The 21,995-nt window shown below is 37.2% G+C and overlaps 3 protein-coding genes across 11 annotated transcripts; 1 reads left to right on the forward strand and 2 right to left on the reverse strand.

Moving 5' to 3' along the window:
* Window positions 1-1,588: 1,588 nt before the first annotated feature.
* Window positions 1,589-3,134, reverse strand: LOC121768077 (expansin-A1-like). The gene is made up of 4 exons (XM_042164430.1): window positions 2,980-3,134; window positions 2,765-2,899; window positions 2,391-2,676; window positions 1,589-2,235 (listed from the first exon to the last, which is right to left on the reverse strand). Exons 1-4 carry the CDS (start codon window positions 2,993-2,995, stop codon window positions 1,929-1,931), a joined length of 744 nt encoding a protein of 247 aa, XP_042020364.1. The 5' UTR covers window positions 2,996-3,134; the 3' UTR covers window positions 1,589-1,928.
* A 2,518-nt stretch (window positions 3,135-5,652) lies between these two features.
* LOC121768076 (polypyrimidine tract-binding protein homolog 1-like) lies at window positions 5,653-10,561 on the reverse strand. 2 transcript variants are annotated; one of them, XM_042164428.1, is made up of 10 exons: window positions 10,233-10,557; window positions 9,217-9,426; window positions 8,409-8,471; window positions 8,252-8,325; window positions 8,032-8,127; window positions 7,234-7,291; window positions 7,059-7,163; window positions 6,897-6,978; window positions 6,362-6,474; window positions 5,653-6,184 (listed from the first exon to the last, which is right to left on the reverse strand). In XM_042164428.1, the coding sequence occupies exons 1-10, from the start codon at window positions 10,413-10,415 to the stop codon at window positions 5,798-5,800; spliced, it is 1,371 nt and encodes a 456-aa protein (XP_042020362.1). In that variant the 5' UTR covers window positions 10,416-10,557; the 3' UTR covers window positions 5,653-5,797. The 2 variants fall into 2 exon arrangements, with proteins under 2 accessions (XP_042020362.1, XP_042020363.1); XM_042164429.1 differs by having other exon boundaries at window positions 6,042-6,184; window positions 6,409-6,474; window positions 10,233-10,561.
* A 1,721-nt stretch (window positions 10,562-12,282) lies between these two features.
* On the forward strand, window positions 12,283-19,675 carry LOC121767877 (RNA-binding KH domain-containing protein RCF3-like). 8 transcript variants are annotated; one of them, XR_006043224.1, is made up of 10 exons: window positions 12,283-12,439; window positions 13,132-13,711; window positions 14,077-14,505; window positions 14,594-14,851; window positions 15,180-15,446; window positions 15,559-15,629; window positions 16,021-16,088; window positions 16,908-17,078; window positions 17,168-17,258; window positions 18,443-19,675. XR_006043224.1 is itself a non-coding variant. In XM_042164210.1 (8 exons), exons 2-7 carry the CDS (start codon window positions 13,133-13,135, stop codon window positions 16,067-16,069), a joined length of 1,653 nt encoding a protein of 550 aa, XP_042020144.1. In that variant the 5' UTR covers window positions 12,283-12,439; window position 13,132; the 3' UTR covers window positions 16,070-16,088; window positions 16,281-16,625. The 8 variants fall into 8 exon arrangements, 1 of the variants encoding a protein (XP_042020144.1); XR_006043222.1 differs by having other exon boundaries at window positions 17,168-17,201; XR_006043221.1 differs by having other exon boundaries at window positions 17,168-19,675.
* Window positions 19,676-21,995: the final 2,320 nt, after the last annotated feature.

Raw genomic sequence — 21,995 nt, forward strand, 5'->3', positions numbered from 1 at the left:
GGTTTATTTGTAGCCCATGTGTATCTTAATTGGGCCTGACCCAATTCACTCACCTCTCACTCCTGGATGCCGCCACGTGCCCCTCTCACTCGGATCCTTGTCTCCAGCCGTTGGATCCAGGTTTGTGTTTGTTATGAGAGTGAGACCCTTGGTCTTTCTTGTTCATTCTCATATTCTCACTCTCTCTCTACTCTCAGACGCTCTCTCTCTGTTCTCTCGCTCCCTCTCTTCTGTTCTTCTTCTCCGACGGTTCTCCGCCGGATTTCTGATGCTCTCTCACGGTTGAAAGTGTAGAGGAGCTTGCTACAGTAACTAGGGAGGCAACTGCTTCGGTTGCTGAGTAGTTGGTGAACTAGGGTTTTGTTTTGGAGCGTGTTCTGTGAGGTTTTGTTTCTTGAACGGTTAGATCTGGTGTTTAGGGGTTGTGTTGGCCTGGAATCGGGAGTGTGAGGTGATTCACCGGTTGATTCGGCGGTACTCCTTTGGGTCTGAGTTCTGGAGAATAGGCTGTATCATCGGCGGGTGTCTGAGCCGTTGATTGTTGTTTCTTTCATGTGTACTTAAGTTCTCTTGTCTATTTGTGACAGATCTGAGAAGATCTGTTTTCTTGTGTTACTGACTCGTTTACTTAGTGTACAGGTTGAAGGAGCTGGAGATAGGAAGCTATCGTGAACATGTGTAATAGATAGCTTACTTTTCTGTAATCTGTATTTGAGATTGGTTGTAATCTTGAATGTATTATCAGTCGCTTGGTTGGAGTTTGACTGAGCTCCCTATTCAAGAATAAAGAGGTCTTGGTAATTAGTGAACCCGATCTAGTCTGATCCCTACAGTAATTAACATAATTTACACAGCCAGCTGATGTATATCTGATAGATGAACCAAGTACATATCTCGACTCGCATTGTTGCTTCAAATGTCATAAAGAATTTCATACGTCATGGCTCGACCGAGGATCGGGAGCAGAAGGCTATTATATGGATGACTACATTGCAAAACTATGCTTCCTTGATTACAACATTCGAATCACAGGTGGTTGCATCCTTTGCAATGCAGCTGTGGCTATATTCATATATCTTCCCTCAATTATGAATATGAGGATTAACGAACAAATACTATATCTATTCAAATTATTAAATTGTGCAATTTTAGATTATATTATTTCAGCTTTACCCTTCTATTTTGGTGCTTCTTTTTATTTTGAAGTTTTCACTGAGCTATCTATAAATGTTATTAGTTGTTCACATAAATTTCATTGGTGCTTTTTTTTATTGCGTTATTACATTGTTCAAATCTAGGATAACAAAGGTTGAATCCTTTAATTGGTGATGTATAGTTTGTACTCGTGTGTGTATATGTGTGTGCTTTTTGGCTTCTGTCGTGTGAAATTTCTGAAAAAGGAAAATTCTTGGACAACAACAATACACACAATTCTACAACTCTTCTGCAAACTCTGTTAATTGCTCCACATCAATGAACGAACTCAATGCCTTAAATAATGAGACAAGTAGTGTGAAAAAATGGGCACAAAAAGATAATGATAAGGTGGCAATAATAACATACACCTTAATTTTAATCAATAAGCAAATAATCAAAACATTATTTCTTATACATAATTCTCAACCCGTTGTACATAATATTTTTCAGACAATCTCATTCATAATCAGAGATTGTTCTAGGATTCAGCCACACACATTGTAGAAAGGAAAAATAACTATTACAGAGATTATTATAATCAAAGTAATTTCTTTACATCTACACACACAAATGCATGAACTTCCACACATGAGGACTTGGCCACTTCAAAACAGGCCTTTAAAAGTATACTCGATTTTGCAATGTCTATATTTTTTTTTCTCCCAAAAAGCCTAGATATATTAGTAATTTATAAGTTGAGCCAAATCATGTGGTCGGTGATCAGTCGATTCCTAGCGAAATTGGGCACCGGAATATGTCTGACCGAACGACCAGCCCGGCCCCGCAACATTGTAAGACACGAGGCTCCGGCCATCACCTGTGGTGACCTTGAACGACAAGCTTTGCCCGTTGAGGTAAGAGTTGCTCTGCCAATTTTGGCCCCAATTTCTCGACATAGGCTGCCATGCGGTTCTTGATCCTTTGATGTAAACCGAGTGAATATCGCCCGACCCTCCCACGTTCGTCACTAATACGAGATTGAAATACGAGTGGCCGTTGATTGTGAACCTAATTCCCCCCCGCCTCTGGCAAGGCACCCTGTATTGTCACAAATCAACAAATAGTTACATGATTGTATTATTGTACAATTTCAAAATTGGGCTAGTGAGGGACCACTATGACATTTTCACGTGCCACATTAAATTAAAACTATTACAATTAAATGAAACAGAGTTGGGGTGGAGCGGTCGCACCTTCGATAGAGGACGGGCACAATGCCGGCCCTGTACTTGGCGATGTGGAGGAAGACGGGCTGGGAGAGATCGAAGTGGTGGTAGGGAGGGTCGCAGCACCCTCCCGGCGGGCAGAAGTTAGTGGCAGTCACAACTATGGAGCCGCGAAGGCACGACGGATCGTTAGCGCAAACGAGCTGAAAGCACGCACCGCAGCTCAAGCCGTTATCGAAAAGAGCAGTGCTCAATGCTGCAGTGTTAGTGCCATAGCCCGTGCTATATAGGTTGCCATAGCCACAAGCCCCACCTTTTTAATTAAGACCAAATCAACTCAAATTATCAAAATTCAACAAGTGGAGTTATGTACTAGTAATAAATTAAATTTTGTTATATACCCATTGTTCCAGAAGCATCCCCTCCTCCATAGAAAGTGGCATGAGCATTAATCCAACCTCCATAGTAGGCATAGGCAGTACTTGAGCATGACACAAATCCCACCAACAAAATTGTGAAAGTAGCCATTTTTTTTCCTGAAGCAAAACAGAAATGTCCCTTTTAGCATTAAAGATATGGAAATTAATTTAAAAGAGAGATGGGAGAAATGATTTACTGTAGATTTTGAGCATAATTGTTGAAGGATGTTGTGAGGGAGTGAGCAAATTAAAGTGAATAAATAGAGGGGATTGGGAAACAATGAAGAAGACGTGGGATAAGTTTCATCAATGGTATAGGGCCATCCAAATTCACAATGAAAAGTTAGTTTAATTTCCTTAATTTTTGAGAAATTTATGCCTTGTTTTTTTTGTCAGGAGGTGAAAAAACTTTAGTTAAATCGACCCATGAGATCATGTACATACGAAACGTGGATGATTTTTTGTCTATCTTGAAATGGATAGTAAACACTTCTCTTCTCCAATTAAGATTGAAACTTTATGAAAAAGGAAATAAGTTTACCCTTTTTTATTCAAATACATTGTTGAAATTCTTTTTTATAGGATATAGTGGAAAAGAAAAGAAGAATTGAATGCCGAGAGAATTTTCTTATTCTTGATTTCTTCATGATATGTAACTTTACAACCAAAGATAGAGCACTATTAACACACATAACTCTCAAGTTTTGACAAGACACGACTTTCTTTAGAAGGGTGTTTATGAATTGATTGACATAAAATTAAAGGCTAAAATGCACAAGCAGGGCAAGGAAACCAGCTGTGTTCCAACAAAGATTAAGACTTTCCAAACCAGAATTCACTAGTTTACACATGATTCATGAATTCACTATTTAATTTGGCATTGGTTAAATTGTTATAGGATCGACCTAATAATAACTCAATCTGTTTAGGTCAAAATATGAATACGACCCGTTAAGAAATCTAAACTCGAACACGATTTAAACTTGTTACATTGAAACCTAAACATGGCCTGCACATGACACGAACTCATTCGAAACATGATTCGATTTGTATTCACAAAACACGAACCCGATGGCACAATAATGACACGATAACATACAATGAAAAGTAAGAAGATGATATCCTAATTACAACTCTACAAGTTATTGATGGGTTACACAAATCCAACCCATGTCCATTACCCAATAAGTGCACAAACACGATAAAACTTAAAGCTAACCTATTAATTTTGTGCGTGTTCATGTCATGTCGAAAATTGTCAGCCAGTGATTTTTACCAATACTATGCATCCCTATGTTTTATTTCTAACTTGATGTTGATATGTCCCTTTCGAGCAACTAAGGTTTGATTGATATGTGATGGTTTATTTAGGGAGAAAAGCATGGGATAAGAGATGAGGTTATTAATATGGTTATCCTTATGGAGAGGGATTGTCACATGCGGATGGGGTCATGAGCAGACAAGAGCAGTGGTCGTTTATAAATGCGTGGTAGACTGGACTACGATTTCATTAGTTCAAATATGAATGTACAATGCCTTGGGATTTTTCTTGTGAGCATTAAATATATTATAATGTTTTGAGGTTGCAGAGGTTGACATAAAGCAAAGTTCCACATGATTAGGTTCTCTCATTATCTTAACTTTTTAATTCATTCCCAATTATTAGTGCTCGTGAATTTGATAATATGTGAAACTTTTTGGATTTTTGGGCTTTGTAGTTACTTATGGAAGAGACTTCATATTAATCATTGCCACGTTGTAGATTATATAATTCAAGTTTGCGAAATTATAACTTTTGAGAAGTTCACGAAGAAATTGGGCTTTGCTTGAATTTCAAGAACCTTTATTTGAGGACTAATTTTGAGTGACTATTTCTCTATGCTTTGCTTGATTACACCAAACCTAAGCCTAAACTTCGTAGATCCGGTCCAAAATAATTAGGCCCAATATAGATTTGGTTGGGATACCAACCAGCATTCACGGACACTTCTTTAATAGCTGCTGTTGCCACATAAATATAGTTTTTGATAATGAATTACTACTATTTCTACATTTTCCCTTTTTGTTTTTTTAACAGTTGTGATAAAGCATAATTAAAGATCCCAACTACCTACAATAGGCTACAAATCAAGATCCCCTTCAGCTTTGACAGATGTTGCTTCAACCCCAAAATTAATACTCAAGTTGGATATTCAACCAGAATAATTAAAAAGAAACTTAATCAAGAAAAATCAACTTCAATTCCTAGACAGTGTCTTCTTTTTTTACATACAATTATAGAAGAAAATGAAAATGAAAATGAAATTGAAATATCTTAGTTTCTCTCACTTAGATTAACGACAAGCAGATGAGCATTATTTAATTTTGCAATTAGGAGAAGAATAACTGAATCCACCTTTATATTCCGAGTGTAATGTTATTTAAAGAATGTGAAAAGCACATGTGCTAGGTTGACAAAGGCTAAACCGCAATAATAATACTAGCAAATGGGAATCTCTCCACTTCCCAATCTGTCACTGATTTCGTTTTTTTCATCCAGATAGATAAACCATTCATAGTCAACTAAGGTGGGTTGCTGGAAGAAGTGAATATGCATACCAGAACTATATTTCCATGCTCTTGAATTGATTTCATATTATAAATGCAACAGCCCAAGTCCCACAAGAAACAACACCACGCTGTGTAATAAAAGTTCATGTTTCCCTGAGTGGACCCATTGGGTTCGACGAGCTTTCAATTCATGCCCGTTCCACAGCTCACCCCGAGTTCAGAAACACGCACCGTGATCGGAGAGATCCAAAGGGAAAAAAAAACAAATTCGAATACAATATTAACACAGCAAGAATGGATATAGAGTGACAAGAGGGGGATCACCGACAAGAATTTATCCTGCTGTAGTTGATACTTCTGATGAAACTTACAACGGAATTTGTAACAGTCGCTGTCCGAGCAACTTCAGATTTTTTTTTTTACTTTTTTCTACATAAAAAATTAATTGAACGAGTAAGGTACATCTCATGAACCGTAGTATGGGGATTGACTAGGATGAGGAGATCCACCCGGAGGGCAGTTCGGCTGATGCAAGGGCACGGAGCCTCCGGTCTGGGGAGCTCCGGGGGGAGGATGAGCATTTGGCGAGCTGAAAGGTGGAATAGCTGCGGCTGCATAAGCAGGAGGAGGGGCTGCACCATATGCTTGACCAGGAAACGAGCTAGGAGACGATATGTAGGTTTGTACGCCGGCTGGCATGGTAGGGAACCATGATGACGATGGCGCTGCCTGAGCATGAACCTGTTGTACGCCACCGGAAGTGTAGCCAACTGCTGGAGCGGCTGGAGGGTTTTGCCATCCAGTAGCCTGCTGCATCGGGATGGTGTAATCTCTACTTTTGTCACTGTATGCCTGCAATATGCATACATGTTCAATAAAAAAAGAGGCATCGACAGAAAGGATGTATGTGCCAAGAAACATAAACCAAGAATGCAAGTCCTTTCTTTAGTCAACAACATTAATCGGTCATAAACAAGCCCTTGAATTAGTGTCATCATTGGTTCTTTAACTCTGAAGCTCACTTTATACCTTCACATTGAGATCAGTATGACGAGAGTATGATAGATGAAGCTTACAATAGCCACCATCATATATGCAATGACCTTCTAACGCATCTTTTGCAACAGCTGCAATTGCAATGTCTGCAGTAGAAATTACAATTAAATAGATCAGTTTGTGCACCCAAAATCCACTAAATGGACATGAAAAGCATTAACAAACACCTAAAACTCAATAACTCATTAAGTTTGAAACGTCCTAGATACAGAAAAACAATTCCATTTACGGAGAAGGAAGATACAGCAAAACAATTCCATTTACAGTAGGATGCACATTGGGTTGCTAAATTTCTACCATTCAGACTTGTCTATTGTATTGGATGGGCAGGGGGAAGCTGGCCTGAGCAAGCAGAAGATTTTTGAATTACTAAAAGAGGCAGGCACAAACTAATACAATCATGAGTATTTGAGAATACATCTTTAATGTCCGACTTTTTTTAAAACACACAGTTGTCCATTAACTGGAATACTGGATCTTGAGGACAAGCATTTTACAAGTAACTTACCAGGATACTGTATCAGTGCCTGCGTTCCCCCATTTTTCTCAAAAATTGCAATCTTCTGGACAGTCCCAAAAGCAGAGAATACCTGATGCAAAGTAGCCACGGATAGATGAAACCATGCCTCATCAAATGTGCAACTAAAATAACAAATAAGCAAATCATTACTGTATTCAGAACATCCACTGTAACAGCATACTGCATATTCTCAATAGAAGCAAGTAGCACGTTACTCTCAAATTCTTTTTTCTTCCCATCAGGGCCTACAACGGGCTGGATAACAACATCGTTAATATGTGTCCAAAATTATAGCTGGCAAAATTATGTTAAGTTAGGAATGAACCTGATGTAAACCATCCATGGCAGTCGGATTTACAGGAAGATGAGGATTTGTATAATCTCTGCGGGTTCAATAAAGGTTAATAAAAGCATGTTAAACAGGGTACGCGCCATATTCTTAATGAAACAGATCATAGATCAAGTAGAGCATATTAAAGACAGAAAATTTAGGCTATCATTGTCAAATTTGAAGTCAGCTTATTTACCAGAAGAATCACAACCACAAATTTCAGATCAGAGTTACAGTTTATAAAGTATTGGTGACAACTGACATGAGAACCAAGATTGACTTATATATACATAAAATCAAGGAAATTAACCGGTACAAATACTGTTTACAAGAGTAAGTAAAAAAAACATCAACTGTACGCCTGTTTTCAAGTAACTAGATTGTAAAATTCATTTAGAAAGTTTACAGAGAGATTCTCTGTTGATAAATTCAAGTAAGGAACACCTGTGACAATTTCATCTTGCACTAAGACCAAGATAATATGATAGTATAATGCATTTGTCCTTAATCTGAGAAGTTAAAGTTGTGTAAGTCCTCATTATGGAACTCAAACAAAAATTGAGAAAGAAAGGAATCATAAGATGGAGAATATTACTACGAAGCCATGAAAACACAGATCTGTGTCATAGCTGCTGAGCATCACTAGACCTTAAATGAAAAAGAAATCATTTAGAGATACAAGATTTTTTTTCAAATACTTTCAGGGACAGGAAAAATAGTTATACTCAACAATTATGCAAAAAAACAAAAATGCACAACAAATAAATACGTGAACAGTGATATTAATATTACCTGCTTCGATGAGATTGAAACTTAATATTCAAATCTGTGTGAGCAGAGTACGATATGCGTAAATAACACTCATTTACATGACTTGGAAGAAGGTATCTGAAATTTTGGCAGTAAAAAGGTAAGTGAAAAGACTGAAAGATTCACTTCACAAAATCATGTCCAGAGTAGAAAACAATGGTTAGAAGAGGAAATGATAGCACCGAATTGTTACGCTGCATACCTGGGTATGCTTCTTCCATCCAATGAATCCCTTGCAGTAGATGCAGTCTGAATATCACTATACTGAATTAAAGCCTGTCGAGATTCACCAGCATAGCAAAATGTTAGCCAGGATATTCAATTAGCATAAATTTTCAGATGCTTTCTCCGAACTTCACCTGAAAACCAGCAGCCTTTTCAAATGTAGCAATTTTGTGGACAAAACCAAAAGCCGAGAATACCTGAAGTGATTAAACTCCAAAGTCAGAATACCACAAAGCAATAGAGTTAGAAACTTAGAAACACCAGGAAAGAAGCAAGTGAGGACCCAGTCTCAATAAAAATGATGCAATAGGAGGAACATCATCTAAGAGGATATAAGAGCAGAAAAACACCTGTAAAACTGTGAGAAGATAGGCCTTACAAAGCAGTCACATGACAATATATCCAGATGATCTCCAACAACATACTCAAAAAAGGACCATCTGTGATTTAATTTGGTCTCGTCAAAATTGAAAGCATAAACACTACTTTTTGAGAAGTTAAATTAAATGATATCAATATTTGAACTTTCTCAGACATAGGCTACCATAAGAAGTTTGTTAGATACTCAAGGTCTAAAACCACAATCACAACCTGACCAAAATATCTAGATAATGTGGAACAGAATTGAAGCCAATATTGACAGTTAGGCAGCTCAAGAGATTATAGCCATATCACAAATGGCATAAGGAAGAAATGCACAACTACTTACAGAGATCAAAAGGACCAACTACAGAAATTCCATAGTTCAGCATCTAGCTTTAGGTTCATACAATATATATAAAAGATCATTAAGGCATTCATTAATTAAAATATGATTACTTAAATATTTAATGCCACAGAGTCAACCAATTCAACTGACCCAGTTTCTTGAAACTCATTTTCACTGGATATGATAGAGAAACAATTCATTATGATCCTCTTTACATAGTTAAAAGGCATTACCAAGTGAATGACATCGATGCTGACATCACCAGCTTCAACGCCCTCAATGGTAACTAGCAAAACATTTCCCGGGACATCTCCAGGGCTCTTGTTATTAACTATTTCGTGTCTATTTGAGTACTGTATATACACAGTCTTCCCACGGATCTGTGCAGGCTCTGAAGACGATGCATAGTATGTAACCATATTAATGGCCTGGTTAAGATCGGACTGCAAAAAAAGGAAATATGGGAGATAATCATCAATAAAGAGACTCCAAACCGAAAATGCCATAGTTCGTGAGAAGAATTCACAGTTGCATATAAAACCAAAACAATTTTTGGATAAATCCATTCTTCCTCACCGTGTTTCCCTCGTGAATGTAATACAATTAACTTCTTAGAATTGTATTTCATGCATCTAAATACAGTCACAAACACACACAGGTATTACCAGGCAGAAACACTAAAAAGAAGGCATTATATGTTATGTTTAGCTTCATCTTCTTTTTTTCCTTTCATATGTTTATGTCAATAGGTTGTTCACAAAAATCAATTAATGATAGTGCTTAAATTAAGATAATACCAAATCCTCCCCACTATAAGAAGCCTTGTACTGTCTGAACTACTAAATTGACTATATTTTACTTTTTCCCTTATGGAGTAGAAGACAATGACATCAATATTGATAAAGTATTATGACTTTCATCTTTATCTGTCACCACATACTAATACAAGTCACCCAATCCTTGCACCCATTTTTCTTATCCAATGCAAATAGAAATTTATTTAATACAAAAAACTCAAGGCTTTGCAGCTCATTTTCCCATTAAAACTATTACTAGATCAAAACTCAAGTATAAATCGGATTCCCTCTTAATCAGTGCATTCTATCGAATCATTTCTATGGAAATTTGATTTTCTGCATATCAAATTATTCTCTAAATCCGCGTAGCAAAAAATATGTCATGCACCACTCGAAAAGCATAAAATGAAGTGATCCCATAAAATCCAAACAAATTAGGAAAAAGAGCATACGAATTCGACAAAGGCTTGGTTCCGATTTGCCCCGACGTTGCACTTGGTGTTGACAATCTTGCCAAAGGGTTTGCAGAGCTCGATGAGCTCCTCTTCGATGCACTCCCACGGAAGATTCCGGAGGTGGAGAACCTTTGACGGCGTCTGCGTGTACCGGAACTGCGGCTGCGCCGATGTCGACATCGCTGCTAAGCAACCGTCGATTGAGGTTTATCGGAATTCTAGGGTTTCTCGTTCATTTGGGGATTGTCGATTGCCGTTTTCGGTGGTTAATAAAAAAAAGTGTACTGTTTTTTAGAGCTGAGTTTTGATTTTTACTTTTTTTTTTTATAAATAAATCAAACAAATACGCATAAATTTAGAAGGAAAGACACGATAGATAACATTCTCATAGGCTCACATAGCTGAGTATTTTGTTTTGGTTATCCTTTGGGTGTAATAAATAATTAAATAGTACTACCTTGTTCGACATAATTAGAGGTGTCCAAAGTTTACGGTTCTGGCCGTTAACCGCGAAACTGTAACCGGAACCGTGAGAATTTATCCTAATCGAAACCGTCGATTTTAGAACCGTGGTTCGGTTCAGGTTTGAAATTTTCCGAACCAAAACCGTGTCGGAACATCCGATTCTAGGCGGATCCAAACCAGAACTGCAAAAAACCGCTGAAAAACGACGATTCGGAACTGTGGAAAACCGTATAAATTCCCCGAAAAACCGGCAGTTTGGAAACTGGAACCGTAACCGCGAAACAACCTCACGGTTCGATTCCGATTCGACAATTTCTAAAACCGGAACCGTGGCCACCTCTAGACACAATTCTAATAAATAATACTCCTGCTACACTCCCTATAGATTCTAGACACAATTCTAATAAATAATACTCCTACTACACTCCCTATAGATTCTATTTCTATATACTAATTTTATTAAAAATATATTAAAAAGACAAGGTAATGAGAAATTATGTAAAATTTTATAAACAAATGAGACTTCTATGTGCATGTGGACGAAAATAGTCAAATAAAATTACTATTGTCAAATGGAATGAGTATTTTTTTTAATTCCTTTTTAAAGATTAGTCTTTTATTATTTTGGATGATAGTATGCAATGTTTTGCCACTCTATCCCCTATATATTTTCTCTATCTCCTATTAATTTATTTCAATCTTATTTATTTCAATTATATTTTCTATTTTTTAATAATTTAATTTTAAAACTCGTATTATTTGATATGATCAATCGTATTTACACAATTTTTTTCCTTGATTTTATACAATTTTAAAGTATTTTATTAACATTTTATATGGTGTAAATTTGCTCCCATAAAGAATGGTTTGAGATAAAATGGACAAATGAGGAAGTTCATAATGTAACAAATGACCAACAATGTTTTTCATCTAATGAATTTAATACTAGTATGTTTAAATATCCTTTAATTGATGCATGTTGGTGTATATAGTCAATAGACAAAAATGTGTAAAAAAAATTCTTCCAATGTCCACGGAGCAATTTCCTTATTAAATAAAAGGTACGATCACAATTTTAATTTTGTTAGCATTGTACCACAAACAAAATTTACATATGAGAACGATTATAAAGTGTACTCCTAAAGTAAAATTAGCTATTCAATGATTATGTAGTGTGGTTCTTATTTTATTTTATCACGGCGCATTAATTATACAATGACTATATATGTTATGTTGAATATAAAAGTAATTAGTAATAATAAGATTAATAAAAATTAACTTCATTACATTATTTGTATATACGGTGCATCTTATATATATATGGAAGCTGCAAGAAATTTTCCATACTAGTATAATTTACAATGTACTACCTTTATTCTTTCACTAGTGAATATTTTCTCATACCTTTCTTATAAATGAGAGAGGTTATTGGTGAAAGTGTACAAATTCTTGGTTTATTCTATAATTTGTATTCGTCAAAATTCATCATAAACTCGGAAATTATTTTTTTTACCATGATTCTGAATTTTTAATTCCATAATTATTATTGAGAATATACGAGTATTTTAGGAAAAATCACCCCTAAAAACAAAGGGAAAAAATTCAAAGCTCCCTATTTTAGCTTTGAAACCCTAGATATTATAATCGTCATCGTTGCTTGCACATAACCTCCCTGCTGTCACACTTATCTACAATCTCGTTTCTCTTTGGAATTCTACTCTCACGAATTCTGCTAGTAGGTAAATTCTCCTATTTATCGAGTACTGTGTGTTGATTCCGTCGCAGTTGACGAATACGATCTGTTTGATATCTTGTTTTTTGTTTCTTTTGGTTAATTTGTGATTAATTGGTTTTGAGGCTGGTACTAGATATCTTCGACGCAGAGTTACCCTAATTATACCCGTGCTTTTCAGATCACGGCTATGGCGATTTATATATCGCTCATGTAAAATTTAGATTCTATTGACTACGAGCTTTTGGTATGAAATACATTGGTTTTAAATCTGGGTGTAATATCATTAGTCTTGTCTGTCCATCTGAGTAGTGGTGGGACTGTTTGTTTTAGTCGTTAAATCAACCATATTTTGAAGCTGATCCAGTGTTGTTCGTTAAAGCTTACATACGTGGGGTTTCTCACTCTGTTTTAATTTGTTGTTTTCATATTCAAACTAGGTGTTGACTTTGGCTTTGATCAGCCGAAATTTGTGAACCTCTGTTTTACAATTTGGCAGTTTTGCATAATGTACCTGATTTATTGAGTCAGCGGGAATTGTTCTCGCTCAGCAGTAATTGGGTCAATTGGATTACAAATTTTAAGTTATTAGTTAGTTTTCGTGGCTCGCTGTATTTTATTAAGTACTTGTTGTATTGTTTATGAACTTCTATATCATCTTACATCTTTCTTACACTGAGCTATTGTATATTGTTTCAGAATGGCTGGTCATCGGAGTAATTATGGCAAGCGGCCACATTCGCAGTCTGACTACTCTGAAAGCGGGGGAAATAAAAGAAGAAATTCTGGAAGTGGTGATAAAGATGCATACTCTATTGGACAAGATGATACAGTGTATCGCTATTTGTGCCCTGGAAAGAAGATCGGAAGTATTATTGGAAGGGGTGGGGAAATTGTCAAGCAACTGAGGTTGGATACTAAATCCAAAATTCGAATTGGGGAATCTATACCCGGAAGCGAAGAACGTGTTGTTACTATATATAGTGCTAGTGAGGAAACCAATGATTTGGAAGGCCGTGATGGTCTAGTATGCCCTGCTGAAGATGCTCTCTTTAAGGTGCATGATAGAATTGTTGCTGAGGATTCTGCTGCAGAGGACTCGGATGACCCCCCTCATGTTACTGTCCGACTTCTAGTGCCATCTGATCAGATTGGGTGTATCATTGGAAAGGGTGGACAGATAGTTCAAAACATTCGTAGTGAAACTGGGGCACAGGTTCGCATTGTAAAGGATGACCATCTGCCAACATGTGCTCTGAGTTCAGACGAACTTGTGCAGGTATCCTGGGAAGCCTCTATACCTTTCCTTTCTTAATGTAAACCAGTATGTAGCACTGAATTTTGCTTTTACCTGACCCTAGCATTTCGTATATTTAAAATTCACTGAGTTTGTTAAAGGCCTTGTTAGCAAAGCCCTTTTTCCTATTCATCTGTTATTTCCACCTTATATCATCTATTGTTAATGGTGTCGTATTTTTTGTTAAAAGTAAATGGTTTATGGTTGCATATGTAACTTGTGTGCCATTCTCTTCCTGATAAGGAGTACTTAGTTACTTTTATTTCTGTAAGCGAATATAGTGAATATGTTCATTTGACTTTGTCTGCATGCTGATTTTTTTTCTTTTTCTGTTACCTGTTTGTCAGATATCCGGTGATGCGTCTGTGGTGAAGAAAGCTCTTCATCAGATTGCATCTCGGCTTCATGACAATCCCTCACGATCTCAGCATCTGCTCTCTTCAGCTAATCATACTGTCTACCCGTCTAATAGTTCAGTTATGGGGGCGTCAGCTGGTCCTCCAATCATGGGATTGGCACCACTCATGGGGCACTATGGGGGATACAAGGGCGAGAGTGCAGACTGGTCCCAGTCTATGTACTCAGCTCCAAGGACTGAAACATCGCCAAAAGAATTCTCACTTCGTTTGGTGTGTCCAACTGCTAATATTGGAGGTGTCATTGGCAAGGGTGGTATGATAATTAATCAAATAAGGCAGGATTCTGGGGCAGGTATTAAAGTTGATAGTGCAGCCTCTGAGGGAGATGAACGTGTGATATCCATAACTGCGAAAGAGGTAAAAATATACTACTATTAGATTGAGTTCTGTTGGATGACCTTTTGTTCTCATCTAATACTAAGAAATCCCCTGTATCCTTTATTAGGTCTTTGAAGATTCCTTCTCTCCAGCAATTGATGCAGCTTTGCGATTACAGCCCAGGTGCAGTGAGAAAGTTGAAAGAGACTCTGGTCTTGTTTCATTTACAACACGATTACTTGTTCCTACTTCTCGAATTGGATGTCTTATTGGGAAAGGAGGGTCCATAATATCAGAGATGAGGAAAGTCACCAAGGCCAATATTCGTATACTATCAAAAGAAAATCTCCCTAAAGTTGCCTCTGAGGATGATGAGATGGTGCAGGTAAAGGCTTGGACTTGGTTTAATTGGTTGCCGGTGTCCATCTCATAATTTACTAATAGTTTGAAAATTCAGCTATATGATTGCCATTTATCTTATCCACCATGCTCTTCATGCTTGTTACAATTGCCTTTGGTGTGTCAAAACTGTTAATTTCTACTTAACGTTTCTCCTGGAACTGGAAGTGGATCAAAATGCACTTTAAGTTTTAATTTACATCTCTGCATATATCTGAAGAATTATAACAGAGGAAGACAGTCAGAAGGAAATCTAAAAGGAGGGAATCCTTCTGTAGTAAGCTAGCAAATTGATACTTTGAATTACTTCTCAGGTTTCCGGAGACCTTGATGTGGCCAAGGATGCTCTCATACAAGTAACTTCACGCTTGAGGGCTAATCTGTTTGAAAAGGAGGGTGCTGTCTCTACATTCCTGCCTGTCCTCCCATATCTTCCTATGTCCGCAGATGGTCCAGACAGTTATAAATATGAAAGTAGAGATTCAAAGAGCCGTGGGCGTGGGGGTTATTCTTACTCTGGTGGATATGGTGCAGCGGATCTGCCACCTGTGGATACATATGGTGGTCACGGTGGTTTTCAGGTAAAACTTATGGTAATTCAATTTGTGTTAATAAAAGTATGAGAAAGAAAATGCAGTTTGATTTAGAATCTTGCTTCTTACTCGCGGTCTGATAAAATTCGTCCACTGTCAGAGTGGTAGTGCCAGCTCTCCTTATGGCGCTTATGGTGGGAGCTATTCATCTGGACGCTCTGTTGGTTCTGGGTATGTTATCTTGTAACTTGTTTGATTTCATTTATAATCTGTGCTTCATTAGAACATGTACCAGGTGGCGAAGAGTATAAGGCCTTATTGTAGTTGCTCCATAATCTAGATGGACAACTGAATGGTTTTCTCTGCAGTATTGTTTTCTTAAAACCTTCAAGTCCTTAATATTATTTCTAAGGTTGACCTGACCTATGGACCTGTCCTGACCTTTAGGCAGTTTATCATTTGAATGAGCATCAAATCTGTGTAGTGTATGACTGTATGCTCAATAAATGGTAGCTTGTCAGCACTGGAAAAACCACTTGTCCTGTATATCTAGCACTGCAGTAGTAACTTGGATAAGGTATACATATCCCATTAGTCCCTGATTGCCTGATTTACTTACCAGGTTGTCAGGGCGTAATCATGCTTCACGTGGGAGGAACTATGACTACTAGAGGAAATTATTAAATACAGGTAGGCCATGACATTGTTTTATGCACAATATCTTCTATTCAATCCATAGTTTCCAGCAAGTATACTTCTGCTTATCTTGCCAATACCAGCTAATACCAAGTCTTAACAATTTACTGAATTTCCATGCCTATGTCCCGAGATGACTGATGGTATTGTTCTACCTTTGTTTCCTTTCGCTTCCCAACATAACAGCTGAGATACCTGAAGCCCCGAAGTCAACCTCTCGCCTATTTTGATGAAGCCACTTGCCTAAACCAGAAGACCAGATGATCAGGATTTGGAAAAACTGATGGCCCACCTTGATGCTCTTTCCTTTAGGAGGACCGATATCTGAAGACTTTTACCTATTTAAACGCCAGCCCGTTACCATAATTACCAAGCTTAATATGTAGTGCTCCCAAGAACCTGCTGCCTTTGCCCATATTACAACTCCAACATTATGTATCGGATTTGACTTCATATTAAATTTCAGCTGTACACTTATTATAATGCCTTTGTTTTGTGTGAAGTTGATATGCTATGGATGTTTACTTCTCACTTCTTGCAAACTTATTCTTACTTTGTTATTGCTTCCAAATGGCATTTGGTGAAGAACCTAAATTTTAAAGCATTTTTAGAGAATTTTGACAGCTTTTGCGTCACTCAAATATGTTTGGTTTGTTCACTTTAGTATCTAAAGAATTAGCATATTTTTTTTGTGATTACACATCAACAATAATTCTTTATGATAATATGCTGGTTTGGTCATCACTATTGTCAATATGTTAATCCACAAGTTGTAAGTTATGTTGTGGGCTGAGGATTTCTGTTATAATGAAGGAAGTGAACATGTCGAGAACCAGGTCTGTTGGAATTTGCAAGCATTTACTCAGTTCTCCGACGTCTTTTGGAAAATCGTGGTTGTCATTGGTATTTGTCTATAACTAGAGTTACTATCAATGGCGTGCTTGTGGAATCAGCAGTAATTGAAGACTATGTCTCTGCCAACAGGTTCAAATCATGCTACTTTTTCCCACTGCAATTTCTTTCTTTAGGTTGATGAGATCCTGAGACTCCACTATTATGTCTGCTTGTTATAGGTTCACATTTGGTGGATGGCTGTGATGACTACAGGTAATTTTCACCTAAAATATTCAGTATTTTAGTCTTTCACAATCCAATTGATATGAGGTATGGTTTCTGCCCTGGTGCTGGTGCAAGTCCATAATTTATTGCACTCTTATCTGCAATTTACATGTTGCCTTTAATGTTGATTTCATATTCAGGCATGGATTTTCATCTGGCAGTGAATGCGTCATTTTTGTTTTGAATAATGTTTCATCATGTTTAGAAATTAGAAGCATGTTTGAAGTTGCTTACGTTATTAGAACATAATTTTGTTTATAGTTGGAGCGAGGAAATTTGTCATTTGTAGGTTTACATTCTGCTATCTCGAACAATTTCTAGTATATAAGCCAAGTGTATGCAAAATCACCTTGGGTCCTTGGGTGTACTTTGCCACAACAAAATACTAGATGCTGGAGAGCTTTCAACTAATTTAGTAGTATTTCTTAGATCAGTTATCTAAGAAGCAGAGTGAGCTTGTTGGATCATACTCTCGAGCTTGTCTATATCCAGTTAAGCTCGATCATAAATCATCGTGCAAGTCACGAGGGGAAGTCGTGATCTGGCCTACTTACATATTTTTCATTACTGCCTATTTTGAGCTGTGTAGCCTTTGCTATCAAATTGATGTTGGATATATGAGAAGAATCAACATGCAGGGTGTTTTCGTCTTTTACATTTCATGATTCGTATCCTTCCAGCTAAAATACTAGTTCAAACGATTTATTTTATGTATTGCAAGGATAGTCGATTTGGAAATTGTAATTATAATAAGACGCTGGATAAAATTTATTTTACCTCATCAAGAGCTTTAGGTTAATATATACTCCTACCTATTTCTAAATTCAAGAAAACTGTATGCTTTTATTTGGTGGAACAAAGCACAATACACACTTAAGTAAAAGATTACCAAACAATGATTAAAGCTGGATATATTCTTTTCAAATATTTTCATCTATTCTAAGAAGTAAAAGGGGTGAACTGTTTATGATGCTACCTACCCTATAAACAAGGAGTACAGTATTTTTTAAAAAAATTAAATAAAATCGTGAAATAGATTATTCTTACTTCTGTTTGCAATAGTGGAGGTGACAATGAAATAGTATATCATTATTGAATTTTGCATGTAGTATGTCCAAGGTGGATCCTAGAACTGACCAATCACAACTACATTTGTTTAGAATTAAATTACTTTCATCACAATTGGTAAACAGAGTAAATGAGTGCTGAAAAGCAAAACTGTGATGCAGGTAAGGAAATTGAAAAACACATGGAAACATCATGAGCACCAATATACAAATGAATGTAAAGCTCATAGTCCTCTCTGCAAGACTGACCTATCGCCACGTGTACACTACAGTTGCAATTATAGAGGAGTGTCATACATCTAAGACTATCACCTCAGTGAGAAGATTTGGGTATTACCCAAGTCAGCACTGTTGAGGAGCTACCATTCTGCACAAGGCTGCTGCATTATTTATTGAAGAGCCTTATTCATTTATTATTACTACTACTATTACTTGCAAAGAGAAAATATTTCCCATGTTGAGACTGTTTTCCCCTCCAATGGGATTCTTTCTATCTACATTCTCTACTGCATAGGCTTCCTTCTTCAGGCCTTGCTTCACTTGGCCATCCCCTTGGGAATGTTGTTTTTCTCCTTTCGGGAGGAGAGAGAGAGAGAGGCGCGTGTTGCGATTGGTCGAGGTTTCTGTAATCTCATCTGAGTTCTTGCATGAGGTGATTAGGTTAGAAGACTTAGCCAAGGATGACTTGCCGGTGCATTACATTGTTTGGAACCGGCGAGTTATTTTTTGCTATGCCTAAGCCTGGTTTGTCTCATGCTAGAATGTTGATGATTTGCATAATTTCTTGATACAACTGTGGATAATGGAGGTGATATGACTAATTACTAATTATGTTGAAATGGCAGTTTTAGCCAACTTTTTAGGCTTTTTTTTTCTTGATTTGCTATTAGCACACCATGTGAGTCTAATTATTGTGCAGTCAATAGAATAAATTATGAATATGAGGTGTCATAGTTTTAATTACTACATTTAATTTTATATTATATCGTGCCATGTGTCTGTCATTCTGTGATTTGCAGATGTAAGAACACATAAAATGGTTAAGGTGAGTGTCCCTTCTTTCCTTTTCCTCTTTTCTTTTTGGTAATTATTTTTATTTTTATTTTTATTATCGAGTATTTTACTGAAGTGGATTTTGTGTTTTTAAATTAATCTGAATTATTCTTTCTAGGGTTACTCCCAAGAACTGGTGCCCAATGATGGCAGAAGAAGGAATATCAATATTTTGGTGAGTTTGGAAGCATAAACACATTAAAGGACACTTATATTTTAAATGTATTTAATTAAATTGTATTTTAGTCTATTCTGTAAAGCAATCTAATACTACTGTAGTACTGTACAGAGTAACCAATATGTGTATAAGAAAGAGATCAATATGAGTTAATTTCAGAACAAGATGCAAATTTGAATATCTAACTATCGATTAGTATCACATACAACAGGTTTTCACAAAACAAACTCACTAGTCACAAAATCCAAAAATTACGATTTCTTTCTCATAAATAAAACATATGCGTAATTTTTTTGAAGAAACGAACAAGATACACCATGACTTGTGAAATTTCTTCTCATTATTACAAGAGATACTTACAAGTTACTCTCTTCATCTGCTAATATATCTTATACTCCCTCCATCCAATTCTAAGTGGAGCATTTTTTTTCGGCACTAGATTTTATGTAGTGTTGTTTTGTGAGTAAGTAGAGAGAATAAAGTAACAAAGAAAGAAAAATAGAGATATTGAAGCTTCTATATTTAAAAATGTTTCATTTAGAGTGGAACATAAATGTGTTTGGGATGGTGAGAGTATTTATTTTCAGTTTATTGTTCACCATTAATGGTTTCATAATAGAATCTATATTATTAACTTATTTTAATTATATATCATTATAGAATAAATATATAAAGTAAGATTTTTGTTCCATTAATTTTTCACACCTATTTTTCTGTATACAAAGTATTTTTTAAAACTAAAGCCAAGTTATAATGGGACGGGTATTCGTGTATCACCCCCAAACATTAAAAAACAATAGGAGTGGGCAGCCCCTAATATAATTGAATTCAAGATTATCATCTTACTATTCAATCGAAAATTTCAAATTCACGGGTGATGAAAGTTAGACACCAATTGAATAACACAAAGTCAAGTTGCAACAAAGATAGAAACAAAATCAATCCACAATACACAGAGATTAGACAGAGAGTCAAGAGATGGGTAGCTAAAGATCATTAACAAGGAGTAAAAACAAATAAATGAAAATAGTAACAAACAAACACGAAGGTGAAAAGTCGTTGAAATTGGTCACTTGGAATTCATAACAATGGTGTCTGATTATTTAAAAACAGAGATGAGTAGTAATAAAAAAGTGGTGAATAAAATTAAATGGAGATGAGACCTTCCCTAACGAGAAGACCAGTGCCTAGAACGATGAGACCCGCAGCGATGCACTGCGTCGGAGATACGAAGGTCTGAGAATAAGCATGATGGGGTACGGACTAAACAAGCCCAACAGCAATGACGGCCCATCAGCCCGAAGCCCAAGGAAGAGTATGAGTTCGGCATGACCAAAGAGTTCGGATGAGTTCGGCATTACCAAAGAGTTCGGCCTCAGCCTACAGCTCGGTAAAAGCCAACCAATCAAGCTCTGCTCTCAGGTCGGCATCAAGCTCTACTCTCAGATCGGCAACCAAAGCAGTTCGGTCTCAGTATTCGACCGAACAAGGAGTTAGTGGACCCATGCAGGATTTCCACAACTTCCAACACACCCACTACCACGTGGCGTCAACTCAGGCCACGATCTTAGGCCATGACCTACACGACATCCACGACCTAGAGTGATGATGTAAGCCACGATCTTAGTTCAATGTATAAATAGAACTTAGATCTGGTAGAAAAAGGTTAGAATCTCTCTAGAGAAATAATCATATAGCAAGTCTGTGTTGTAAGCTGTAATTCGCAGATCAAGCAATACAAACCTGCCCCCATTTCTCCCCGTGGACGTAGATTTACCTCAGTAAATCGAACCACGTAAAATTCTGTGTCATAATCTTCATTCTCTACCAGCATTTATTAACATCAATAATTCGCGGATTCATCACTGGCGCCGTCTGTGGGAAACAGAGAACCAAATTTGTGATAAAGCGAATTTTTGACCATTTTTTTCAACCCAAAAAATGCATACCAGATCGCAGAGTACCCGTATTCCTGCCCGTGAGAACCAGGAGGAAGCCAATCCATCCCATAGGTCTGGAAAACAGCCTAGGGATAAATCCACCACCAGTTCTCATGGCGTCCGCAAACAGCTCAAGAGATGTGGGACATTGCGGACAAGTTTTCTCGTGCCGATGAGGCAGACCGTCGAAAACGGTCTTTAGACAGCTCATCCAGAGAAGACAAAAAGAAGCCCGGTCATAGCGATCAGAGGCATCCTCGCCGAACACCTTCTCCACTAAAGGAGAGATAGCGGTCATCCGAGGTGATCGAACAAGAGCAAGTGTGTTCGCAGATTGCGCTTAAAAGTGCCGAGCAATCAGTTCGGCACCATCAAGCATAGCAATCACAGCAGCCGGAATCAGAGGCCGGCGAAATGGCCGAAGTCACACCGGAGCCGAACTCGATGGTGTACGGCACTGAAGCCGTGATTCGGTTGAGATCGGCATATCCAGTCCCCGAACTCAATTTCTCCTCAGAAATGAATGGTGATGGACTGAGAGCCG

Source organism: Salvia splendens, chromosome 15, assembly GCF_004379255.2.
Source record: "Salvia splendens isolate huo1 chromosome 15, SspV2, whole genome shotgun sequence".
Classification (NCBI taxonomy): Eukaryota; Viridiplantae; Streptophyta; class Magnoliopsida; order Lamiales; family Lamiaceae; genus Salvia; species Salvia splendens.

Coding starts and splice junctions, on each gene's coding strand:
- LOC121768077 (XM_042164430.1), bottom strand. Junction 2,677..2,764: donor GGATGCTTCTGGAACAATGG/GTATATAACAAA, acceptor TTAATTAAAAAG/GTGGGGCTTGTGGCTATGGC. Junction 2,236..2,390: donor GTGCCCGTCCTCTATCGAAG/GTGCGACCGCTC, acceptor GTGACAATACAG/GGTGCCTTGCCAGAGGCGGG.
- LOC121768076 (XM_042164428.1), bottom strand. CDS start 10,415: ATGTCGACATCGGCGCAGCCGCAGTTCCGGTACACGCAGACGCCGTCA. Junction 8,472..9,216: donor GCATCGATGTCATTCACTTG/GTAATGCCTTTT, acceptor TAATCACTTCAG/GTATTCTCGGCTTTTGGTTT. Junction 8,326..8,408: donor AAAAGGCTGCTGGTTTTCAG/GTGAAGTTCGGA, acceptor GAATCTCGACAG/GCTTTAATTCAGTATAGTGA.
- LOC121767877 (XM_042164210.1), top strand. CDS start 13,133: ATGGCTGGTCATCGGAGTAATTATGGCAAGCGGCCACATTCGCAGTCT. Junction 13,712..14,076: donor GTTCAGACGAACTTGTGCAG/GTATCCTGGGAA, acceptor CCTGTTTGTCAG/ATATCCGGTGATGCGTCTGT. Junction 14,506..14,593: donor TATCCATAACTGCGAAAGAG/GTAAAAATATAC, acceptor ATCCTTTATTAG/GTCTTTGAAGATTCCTTCTC.